This window comes from Protopterus annectens, chromosome 7.part0 (assembly GCF_019279795.1).
Source record: "Protopterus annectens isolate FY-2018-M chromosome 7.part0, PAN1.0, whole genome shotgun sequence".
NCBI lineage: Eukaryota > Metazoa > Chordata > Ceratodontiformes > Protopteridae > Protopterus > Protopterus annectens.
In genome coordinates this window covers 1,082,781,215-1,082,793,329 of record NC_056739.1, presented here as the reverse complement: position 1 = coordinate 1,082,793,329, position 12,115 = coordinate 1,082,781,215, and the positions used below count along the sequence as shown (strand labels likewise).

The 12,115-nt window shown below is 39.7% G+C and overlaps 1 protein-coding gene across 1 annotated transcript in view; it reads right to left on the bottom strand.

The window, feature by feature from the left end:
- The window catches only part of LOC122806879 (hydroxylysine kinase-like), a 206,580-nt gene extending 198,158 nt beyond the window's left edge, over window positions 1-8,422 (bottom strand). The window contains exon 1 of the mRNA XM_044077651.1: window positions 8,342-8,422. Coding sequence (XP_043933586.1) covers window positions 8,342-8,348 — 7 coding nt within the window. The 5' untranslated portion in view covers window positions 8,349-8,422. The remainder of the gene's footprint in view (window positions 1-8,341) is intronic.
- Between the last annotated feature and the right edge of the window lie 3,693 nt (window positions 8,423-12,115).

The following is a 12,115-nucleotide window of genomic DNA, read 5'->3' as shown; positions in this document are numbered from 1 at the left end:
GTTTGTTACTCAGAACATCTAAACACCCTGTCTCTTTTTACTCTCTCCTGCACACTCTTATGGTGTGATTTATGCCTGTCCTACAAAGTTGTAAATGACCTGCTCCTGCTTGACCTACTGCAGACCCACAAGGCTGGCAGGAGCAACACAAATATAGGACCAAGGCAACTAAATCTATATTGCAACATAAACAGGACTTGTTAGCATGACAGGTATTACTCCTAAATAATCATCTCTGGAACAAACAACTGCTGCCTGTAAAGCAAAATACATACCTGACTATCTTCACATCTTACTATGTTAAATAGATAGAATAATACTGCAAATTTACATTAGACCTTATTCCCCTATCCCATACAGACAAGAGGAGTAAATAGTTGGGTGTGCCAGTGGGACTGCAGTAGAAAGGTTTCAAAAAATTTAAATGGTGTATTGTCTGCGGTGGTGGTGCTGCGGTAGCATTGTCGCCTCACAGTAAGACGTTGTCCTGTTCGATTCTTAGCTAGAGCGTCTTCTGTGTGGAGACATGCATGACTGGGCATACCTTCGTTGAACGTTGTACGTCAGGGCTGGCAACTCGGCACGTAAAAATCTACTGCCAATCATTAGCGGACCGGAGTTCCGCTGTGGCGACCCCTAACCGGGAAAAGCCGAAAGACACAAACAAACAAATTGTCTGGTAACAAAATATGAACATAAGTAACACTAGCATTTATGTTTGTTTTAGTATTTAGGATGCTAATGTATTTCATAGTTAAATTTGATAACATACTGTTAGTATGAAATACTAAGTATGCAACAGTAATCAATTAGTACAGCAGGTATTTTCTTAGGCAACAGAGCATGCCATAAAGGCTAGATAATAACCAGATTGCTCATGGACAACAGCAAAGTCAAAATAAAAATATGTAACAATGAGATGCAAATGAAGAGGGGGCTGGAATATGGAGCAATTGCCATATTCAGCTGAAAAAAAAAACTTCTCCAGATTAACATTCTTCTAAAACATTGTCAGATCGTTCTAAAATCCCCCGGAAATGCAAAAGGCTTCTTTGGTTACTCCACAGATAGCAGAAGTGGATTTAGGGGAATAAACCAGTCCAGATTTAACTGCAGTCTCACTAGGAACTTTATCTAGTTGTGTTTCAAAGTCTGCAACCCTATAGTAAGCGATCAGCTATGTACTAAAGTCATGGATGTTGGTAGCAGCCTAGAATGAAATGAAGATAAAAGAGCTTCTACAGTTTCCAAGAAATCAGGTTTTGCCCTTTTCTCCTTATCTACTCTCTACACAATCTATCTGGCTATTAAGTGAGAATTCCTCTCGTCTGCTCCTATTTATGCTCTGTACTGCATTGCAGCTACTATTAGTTCTGTGCTGTGATACTACTATGCAACTGTATATGACCATGACTAATGTTTAAACCTGTTCTGACACAAATCTGCTTTGTATATTCAATTCTAACAATTACTGCAATTGTAAATCTGTAGGATTATCTCCTGCTGTTGATACTACTTGTTAGGCTTAGTTTGTATTATTTTACCTTATTAAGAAAATTACTATAACTTTTTTCCTCTTTTGCGTATTTAGCCTTTTTTATATTGATATGGAGGTTTTTTCCCCAGCCCTCCTCTAAAAATGTATTTGATGTTGCTGACCCAGTCAGCCTATTCTAGTAAACAAATGTACATAAACAAATATAAATAAATACTCGAATAAGAAGGGTAACAATATAGTGAGACGAGCAGTTCATATTATGACAGCAGCCAGATAGATTCTGCTGTGATGATTTGTTTTTCATAAGTCATAACAGATCCCCCATCTGAGTAACTGCTGGGTCTGTCACTGGTGCCGCTCATATCACTGCAACCAAAATAAACCAACTTCACTGCTGCAATACCTCTGAGTAAAATCCAGATACTCCATCTATATATAACTAACAGCGGGCAAAACTGCCTTTCGGTTTGTAGCCTGCTACAGAACACCCTCCCTATTACAGGAACCCCACTTGGCATTCCTGAGAACACTGGAGAATATGAAGGTCTCTCCAAACACTATGTTATTGAGTGACTTCAACTACCCAAACATTGACTGGGAAAACTACTCAAGCCCAAACACCCTCGCCCAACGGTTCCTTGAATTTATAAACTCTAACGCAATGGAACAACTGGTCACCACTCCCACAAGAGGGAACAACATATTGGAACTGGTCATCACCAACATGGGGACTCTATGTTCCACACCTGAGATAAATCCCTCATTGGTAAGATCAGACCATAAACAAATTTCCCTGGACATCCATATCCCGTCCCCACCCCCAGCCAAGGAAATCACTGTAAAGAATTTCTCAAAAGCCAACTTTGCACTTCTCAAGACTGAGGTGGAATCCTTCAAAGCCCCTGGGCCAGAGGATAATACAGCCCAATTCGCAGAATCCTTTACAAATGCATTCTATGAGCACCTGCAGGAATGCATGGATCGTGCTATCCCAAATAAAACCAAGACTCACTCCTCCAAAAACAGGAGACCGGTCTGGTGGACCCCTCCATAAATAAGCTATACAACAGAAGGAGGAAGCTACTACATGACAGAGCAAAATCCCAAAAAGGGAAGGCATCTCTGATCAGTATTAGCAAGAAACTTCGATCCCTCATAAAATCATCAAAGGCCAGTTTCGAAAGAAAAATTGCCCTAGACACTAAAGATAATCACAATGCCTTCTTTAGTTATGTCAGGAACATGGGCGGAAACTCCCAGATATGCTCTGAATTGTTGCATAACGGTACAAAATATACCGAACCTACAGACATAGCCACCATCCTGGCAGACAGATTCAGTGCAAACTTCTCCCCCCCTCCCCCCCAAAGGAGCAAATGCCTATCCCAACTGAATGTAACCTCCCTGACATCACAGATGCACAGGTGAAAGCTGCCCTCTCCAAAGCAAAAAACACAGCATCTATGGGACCGGACGGTGTCCCAGGCTGTGTCTTACACGAGCTCCAAGAAGAACTGAACCCTCACATTAAGTCACTGTTCAAACTTAGCCTTACTACAGGATAAGTACCCAAAGAATGGTGTACAGCTACAGTGGTCCCACTCCACAAAGGTGGTGCCACAACGGACCCTGGAAACTATCGCCCCATAAGCCTGACTAGTCTGGTCTGTAAAGCTATGGAGCGTATTATCATGGAACTCATACACAAAGATATTGGGAGCCTCCAGACACTGGACCCTACCCAATTTGGCTTTGTTAAGGGAAGATCTTGCCTCTTAAATCTTTGAAACAGTTACCAAAGCCATAGATGAGGGCAAGGTAGCCCACACAGCCTACCTGGACCTCGCAAAAGCCTTCGACACAATACCTCACTCGGGCATCATAAATAAGCTTACCAGCTTAAATATCAACCCCTATATCACAAGATGGGTTGCAAACTGGCTCAGAGATAGAACCCACATGGTCAGACTCGCAGGTGCCATGTCCGAATCCAAACCAGTTACAAGTGGCGTCCCATAGGGCTCAGTTCTGGGACCTCTCTTTTTGGTATATACTTCTCTGAGGTTCAGGCTAACATGGAGGGATTATGGCTGACAAAGTTCGCAGATGACTGCAAACTGGGGGCCATAATCGAATCTCCAGCTGACACAAGCATCCTCCAAAAGGGTCTCACAGAGACAGATGCTTGGTGCCAGAGCCACGTCCTCAAGCTAAATGCTAAAAAGTGCATAGTCACCCCCTTTGGGAAAAACAAGGTGCCCACAAATTACCACATAGGTGGTAATCCATTAAGTACGGAAGAAGTAATTATTTTTGGGGACGAACGTAGATAGTAATCTCTCCTTTTATAATCACGTTGCCAAAGTGGTTAGAAAGACCTTCTATATTGCCCACCTTATCACGAAAAGGTTCGCATCTAGATCAAGAGAGGTCATTGTGCCCCTCTACTCGTTACTCATCAGGCCCATAATTGAATACAATGCCCCTTTTGGGATGTACCTTACCCGACACCTGCAGCAACTGGAGAGACCTCAAAAGTACCTCACCAAGAGGATCATGGGCTACAAACAGATGTCTTATGCAGCTCGACTAAAGAAACTCCAGCTCTACTCAGTTGCTTACCGCCTACTCAGAGGCGATCTATGCCTGACGTACAAAGCCATGTCAAACCCAGACTTAATGGACATGCTCCACCTCAACAAATCCAAGTCCCTTAGAGCTACACGCTCCAGGGACCTAAACCTCAGCACAAAAATAAATAGGACATGTTGGAGGGACAGATTCATTTCCCAGAGGCTCCCCTCACTCTGGAATAGAATCCCAATTCATATTAGACATAGCCACTCGCTGACCCTCTTCAAGCGAAATCTGGACGCGTGGATGGGAAATCGCAAATTCACCCCTGGGATCTCTTCTGTGTCCCTGCTAGACAGTGGCACAGTAAACTAATCTTAAAAGGGTACCTTCTGTGACCTACTTTACAGAGGCACAGTAGGCTAATCTAATAGGGAGGCAGAAGCCAAATACACTCTGGCTAGGCTTATAAATGCCCTAGGGCAGATAGCCTAGTATCTACCTATGAACCTATGAACACCCCTATCTATAAATGCCGCTAAAGACTCTCCACTCATGGGAAGCAGACTGCAGTTTAAACAGGAACCCAGGCTCCTGAGATTAACTCAATTCACAGTTCTGCTCTCAACACATAGGGTTACCACCTGTCCCACTTTGCACTCTGGAATACTCCAACTTCCGCCCTATAGCATTACTATCCCCTCTTGCAAAAATAATGGAGAAATGTATCCACAAGCAGCTACTAAATCACTTATTACAGCATAACCTCCTAGCTAACTGTCAACATGGCTTTCGGCCATTCCATAGTACTTCCACAGCCTTACTATCCTTCATTGACTCTATCAACATCAACCGCAATAAAAATATTCTCTCCTCAGCATTCTTTGTTGACCTGTCCAAAGCATTTGACATGGTCAATCATCAACTGCTCCTCCATCGTTTAAAATCTCTCTCTCTTGACAGTCCTGCCATAAACTGGTTCACATCCTACCTTGATAACCGAAAACAGGCCGTGCTCTGGCATAACCATCTCTCTGACCTCCTTCCCACCTCTATAGGGGTTCCACAGGGGTCTATTCTAGGCCCTCTTCTGTTCTCCATTTTTATTAACAACCTCCATCTAGCCACCCCTCTATCAACTTGCATTCAATATGCAGATGACACCACCATTATCTGCTCTGCCTCAACACAATCTGAACTTCATTCTATTACACAAAAGACCTTCACAACTATTGAGCATTGGTTCTCTAACCATTGTCTCCTCCTCAACCCTAAGAAAACCAAACTCCTACTTTTTACACCCACTCATTTGTCTCCCTCCCTTTACTTCACACTTACATCCAATAATGGTACCCTTATCAGTCCAGAACCTACCACCAAACTCTTAGGTATTACAATTGACAATCAACTGAAATTTGATAACCACATAAACGCTACAATCAAATCTACTAACAGAAAACTAGGTTCTCTCTACAGAATCAAAACTTTCCTCACTCCTGAAGCAAGAACTACTATAGCTAGAACCCACTTAATATCTACCCTATTATATGCTTCCCCTATTTATACTAATTTCTCCAAATATAATCTCAACAAACTATCCACAGCCTATAACAATATTGCCAGATTTGCCCAAAACTCTCCATATAGGACTCACCACTGTCTAAACCTAAAAAAACTAGGCTGGCTAGAACTACCTCAACTAATAACATTTAACCAACTTACTATTGCCCACAACGCCCTTTACCACCCCGATAACACTCCTATGCTCTCCACCCTAATTAAGCCCTACAACAATCTGAGCAGCCTACGCTCATCCAACAAAATATTGATTCATACTACATCATCTAAAAACTTAGCAGGTGACACCTTATTTTCCAACTCAGTGGGTAAAATATGGAACCAACTACCAAATGACCTTACTTCCCTTACATCTCTCCCACTATTCAAAACTAACCTAAAACTATTCCTTTCAAACCACTGGCTATGCTCTTGCCATACCCCTGACTAATCCTTTTTCTTCTTCTTTCTTTTCCTTTCCTTTATTCCCATACTATCTTTTCCCTCTAAACCCATTTCTTCTTACTCCCTCACTCTAGCAAATTTACCTCCTTTCCTAGCTTGACTGCTCTTTTTCACTCACAAAAAGAACTTATTCTTTAACCTTCCTTATATTGCAACTGTGTATGTAACATTAACTTAATCTCTGTCCATGCTAGAAATGTAGCTTTATCCCATACTTAACTGCAGTAGTTTCAATTTGCATGTTTCCTCTATCATACCTTGGTCATTTTTATGTTTCATTTTACTTTAGCTTAATTCTAAATATTTTAAAAATATACTAGTCTTTTTTAATATGTTTATTTAGTACTGTAGCGGAGCTTTTCTCCTCGGGCCTCCACTGAAAATGGACATGTATCCAGCTGGACTAGCCCGGTTAACAAATGTAAAATAAATAAATAATAAGGGACAGTCCCTCTTTGGGCGGTTTTGTCCTGACCAAATATATTAAACGTGCAAATGTCCTGAGATTGTAAGACATAATTATGTCCCATATGTAATGTAATACTTGCATACAATAGTTCTTTCTGTATCTAAAATACCTACATGTTACAAGAAACAGAATAAGCAACTAAACTGCTACAATAATAAGCTTATATTTAGGCAAGAAAGGAAAGTTCTATCCCTTGTACTGACCGTAGGTTTTTGTCGACCTGTAAAATCTGATGTGTGTCCCGAAAATGTCCCACTATGGCCATATGAAAATGTGGCAACCCTATCAACACATGGAAGTAAATTCAAGGTGGACAAAAAAGATATTTCTCCTTGGATGACTCAAAAGTTTAGAATGTCCTCACCTGTTGCCTAATGGAAACCTGTGAAATAAGGCTTATTCAGGCTTACCACCCATGGCAAATCTGTTGGAAAGGTAAGAGTTTATGTATCCCAACAGTAATCAAAAGGCTACACTACCCATAAATTACACTAGCTGTCACTAACATGTAATATAATTTACTTTACTGCCACGCTTATCCTGCCTCATGTTATGTATGCATTTTGTTCTTAGTGATTTGTGGATATTTACATGTTCCAAGTTGAGCCTGAATTTGCCTAAATCATTTAAATCCAGTATATGTCTTTCCGGCGGTAATGCACCATGTGCTACATCGGACAACGAGCACGTTCCAGCGCTCGTTGTTTCGTTTTACGGGCTGGGGGTGGTGGCTCAAGGTCCGAACACTCACACCTAGGGCCAATTTAGAGTGTTCAGTATAACTACTGCATGTCTTTGGAATGTAGGAGGAAACCGAAGCACCTGGCGGAAAGCCACGCGAACGTATGGAGGGCATGCATACTTCGCACAGAAAGCAATCCAGCCGAACTCTTGCTGTGAGGCAACGATACTAACGGCTACACCCTGCACCGCCCTACTTAAATTCAATATACAGAACTAAAACCAGATATAAAAATATGTGGGTAACAATGTCGCTGGATGCTTCCATGTCACATAAGACTGTAAAAAAGAAATTTGTTATGTTTATCCTAATAAGCTCTTAGTAGTTAAATCTGTGATAAAAGCTGTATTCAGTTTGTCTTATTCAGGTGGGTGAGATCTCTTAACCTGTGTGCTAAACCCAATATGAACTACACATTGATATAACATAAAAAAAAAAAACTTTCTGAATCTTTGTACCCACCTATGCCCACCTGTACTAACAGTGCTCCATATCCCCGAATATCGCGCACAAGCAGCGACACAGATTCTGTTAGCTTGTAGACCCTGAACCTTTAAACTGCCCGCAGAACATAACACTCAACGCAGTGTTTAAAAATCCTACCTAACAGGACAGGTCTACTAGTCACACTTAAGATCGTTCTTTTTTTTCTTTCTGAATGTTAAAAACCTTTTTTTTTTTTTTTTAGTCAGATAAACAGACATAGAATAATGTATTATACAGTATGATGTTAACTAGTGAAGCACAGTTTTGAGTTGGACTGTTTTTATTTCTTGCAATGATTATATTGAGTTATTAATGCATGTAGCTCTGTTTTATTTTTAAAACGTTGTGGACTTTCACGCATACTTTTCCTCAATTACGCAGTTAATAAAGTTTGGAAACTGGGCTACATACACCTCACTCACACGTGACACGGCAAAGTAAGATTATGCCTACAAATATACGAGCACAGTGGAAAGCATACACATATAGTTTTTGTAATCGCTCATTTTTATTTCCAGCAAAAATAAAGTAAAGGCTAAATTTAACTTACTGTTCATATATTACATGCAATTCATGTTGCACTGTGATGTGTAACCTAAACAGGCTTCCCCACAAACACAAACTCCATAGGAACATTTGGGCATGCAGTTTCTTCAGAGGTGTGTGTGCTTACGTTTTACCATGTATGTATAGGTGACTCATTTTTCCTTGAACTGTTTATCCCTAACAGAGTGTACTTATCAGTATAAAATAGGTGTGTGTCTGATTTAGTTAAAGCCATGCCTCAAAATAACCAGCAATTATATATATTATGGGATTAATCCTGTTTGGGACGGGGGATGATTTACTGCACTCTTCCAGCGCTAAAGAAACAAGCTCACTGAGATGCTGTAATTGAGTTGATATAAAAGTGCCGCATTACTTAAGTAATTTAAAATGAAGGCCATCTGAGCCTGGCTGATCATCAATGGGTGACTTTTTAGAAGGCTGTTTGTTTTATTTAGTGATACTTACTTAACCTGCATTTTTATTTGTTTATTATATGTATGGTGATATTGTCAGGTTGTGTAGTTCCACTTTCCAAACAAGAGCATATATATTTTTTTTCTTCTCAAAAGAGACATAATAATCAAACCTCGTGGCAATACATTAGCATGTTGAAAATCTCGTGCATCAAATATAAATCAAATGCACTAGTAAATTACCAGTTAATAATAGCTAACAGGATGAAAAATTAAACCAGATACTATATGGTTTGATTACCCATAACAAGCAGACGCTATTCTTTAAGGTGTCAAAACTCATTAGATGCATAGTAGTAGAATTTTATCACACTGAGAGACCATTTAATAAGAATTCGTAGCAGAAATCTTTAGGGAAAATTAAGACTGAAAGCTATGGAGCTAATGCTTCAAAACAAGGATTCAAATTCTTCAAATAGTGTTTTAAAGGAATCACAAATACCTCCATTTATAAGCACAAGTGAGTTTTTTTCTACAGTCTTTCTGTCCATCTGCAGATTTCTTTCCTGCCAATTCCTGAATTGTTGATTTATGCAAAGAAGCTCTGGTTCCAGGACTTGTATGAGTAATACTTTGGCATTAGGACATCTCAGCATTTGAAATGTTCAAGGCTGTAAAGTTTGTCATTAACATTTCCATGACGTGTAGCCTTTTCAGAAATGTCTAGCTCTTTACCATGTGAAAGTATATAAAATAAAATTTAGAAAAAAAATCATAGAATAAAAAAGAAGAAAAGCTCTAGAAGGGTGAAAGAGGGTGGGTTGTATCTTGCAGCCAAAGATCAGCATTATGGTGAGTACCTGTCACTTTTATATCTGAATTGGAAGAGCTCCGGCTAGGTGTGAGCATTTTGGGAACATGCAGTGAATCATCATGGCACTGAAGGAAGACCAGAACCTAGATGTCATACCCTATGCTTTGCAAAGGTGTGAAGAGAGGATCAGAAATCTACCATGAAAATATCATCCAAATAATCATTAAGGGAGATTATATCAAACAATCATTAAGGGAGATTATATTTATTACTCATCAGTTTATTTATTTGTTGATGTATGTATGTATGTATTTATTTATTTTCCTTTATATTTGTTGACTGGGAAAGTCCATCTGGGGGGATTCCTATTTTCAGTTGTGTCCTGAGGAGAAAAACTTCAACATATAAAAAAATACACAACAGCATAAATAGATATATCCATATGGGAGCATGTATGCATACAGATAAGCTTTAGAAAAGGAATTAAATTTTACAATATAATATATAGCTGTAAAACAATCGTGCCTAAGGTAATACGAGTTTAACTCTATTTGCTAATAAGCAACAAATAAATGGTTGCAGATATACAGTTGCAGCATGAAACTAGCTAAGCTAATTCACTTCATTAGGTACTTACTAATAAGCAAATATTCAAAATATGTAGTTAACAGAAAACTTGCTTTAATTAGGTACATCATATGCAGAAACACAACATGCAAGGTTTATATTACCAAGTAGCACACTTGCATTGAATAATGAAATGTTTCTTTAATGCATGACTCACAGGTTCATAGGAGATAGCTAGGCTAATAGCTCAAGATCCCTTACAAGCCTAGCCATATTTAACCCAAGTTTCCCAATTTTCAATAGCTAGGTGAACAAAAGCCACAGAGGAATAAACCTATGCTATGTTATCTAATACAGACTGCCTCTATCCATGAGGGACATGGTCACCACCCCAGGAATAAATATATGATTACCATCCATTGATCAAGGTTGTGCTTGAAAAGTGACAGGGAACAGCTTTACTTCACATGAATGGGAAACTTGTTCCAGAGAAGGGGTAGTCTCTGAGAGACATCTATCTCTCCAACATGATTTATTCACATCAGAGGCTAGGTTAAGATCCCTTACATGAGTGACCATGTGCAGTTTGATTTATGAATGTGTAACATTTCCATCAGGGCCAGATCACAGACTGCCCTGTAGGCAGACATAGATCACCCCTTTGTAGTCTATAGGAGACAGAACACAGAGATAGGGCTTTCAGTTTTTCCATGTAGGACTTGTTTTTTATACCCTGTATCTTTCTGGTGAGAAATCTCTGGGGTTGCTACAGCTGTTGCAGATGTTTGGTGAGGTACATGGAAAAGGGTGCATTGTACTCATTTACTGGTTTGATGATGGCCGAGTACAATGGAATTATAATGTCCTTTGATCTGGATGCCATGCTCCTGCTTATGAGCTGTGTCACATAGAAGGACTTCATCACCACTGTGGACACATGTTGGTAGAAGTTCAAATTACTATCAACCTGAGTACCTAGATCACTTACCACTAGATCTATTCTTGGGGGGGGGGGGGGGTGCTGTCTATGTTGTAATTAGCTGGATTGTTTGCTTTCCTAAAGGGTATAATTATGCATTTTTTTGCATTTAGTTTCAATCCATGGCTCTGGCACTAATAATTTGTCTGGGTTAATCTTTTCTGCAGTATATCAGTATCATTCAGGGATTCAGTGACTGCCTCCAATTTGCAGTCATCTGCAAACTTGGTCAGCCAAAGGCCATCTATGTTGGCCTTGATTTAGGTTCATAGGTTCATACTAGGCTATCTGCCCGAGGGCATTTACAAGCCTAGCCCATAGTTTTGTGGCTTACGCCACCCCTTTAGTATGGGGAACTATACCCATTATTTTGCTGTGCCTCTGTTGAGCAGTGACACTGAGGTAATCCCTGGGGTATATCTGCGATCTCCCATCCATTGGTCAAGATTTCTCTTGAACAAGGCCAGCGAGGTGCTCTGCCTCACATATATATTTAGAAATAAATTTGAAATAGGAGAGGACATAGCACAGAACGCTGTGGCACACTACTAGTGACTGCTTTCTTGCTAGAGGTGAATTCACCCACTTTGACAGTATGAGTCCTGTCAGTGAGCCATTTGGCTATCCAACTGATGACGTGGGGGTTTATGCCCATTTGAGAGAACTACTCTATAATACCTGAGTGGGGAATATTTTGAAGGAGAAATATGGTTAAAAGAAGGCAGGAACTGAATAATTTATGTAATGTTGCCTAGATTATATGGTATACAATATATGTGATGTATAATGTTTGTTATTGTTTGCATGTTAATATGGTTTGATTACTTTTATATAAATCTAAGTTTGCCTATATCACAAGTGATAATTCAATAAAGATGCTAAAAAAAAAAAAGACAACCATAAGGCTTTCTTCAGCGAGGTCCAAAACCTCAAAAGGCAACACACAGCAATGTACAGAATTAATTGTAAATGATGCCACCTACACAGAACAGAAGATATAGC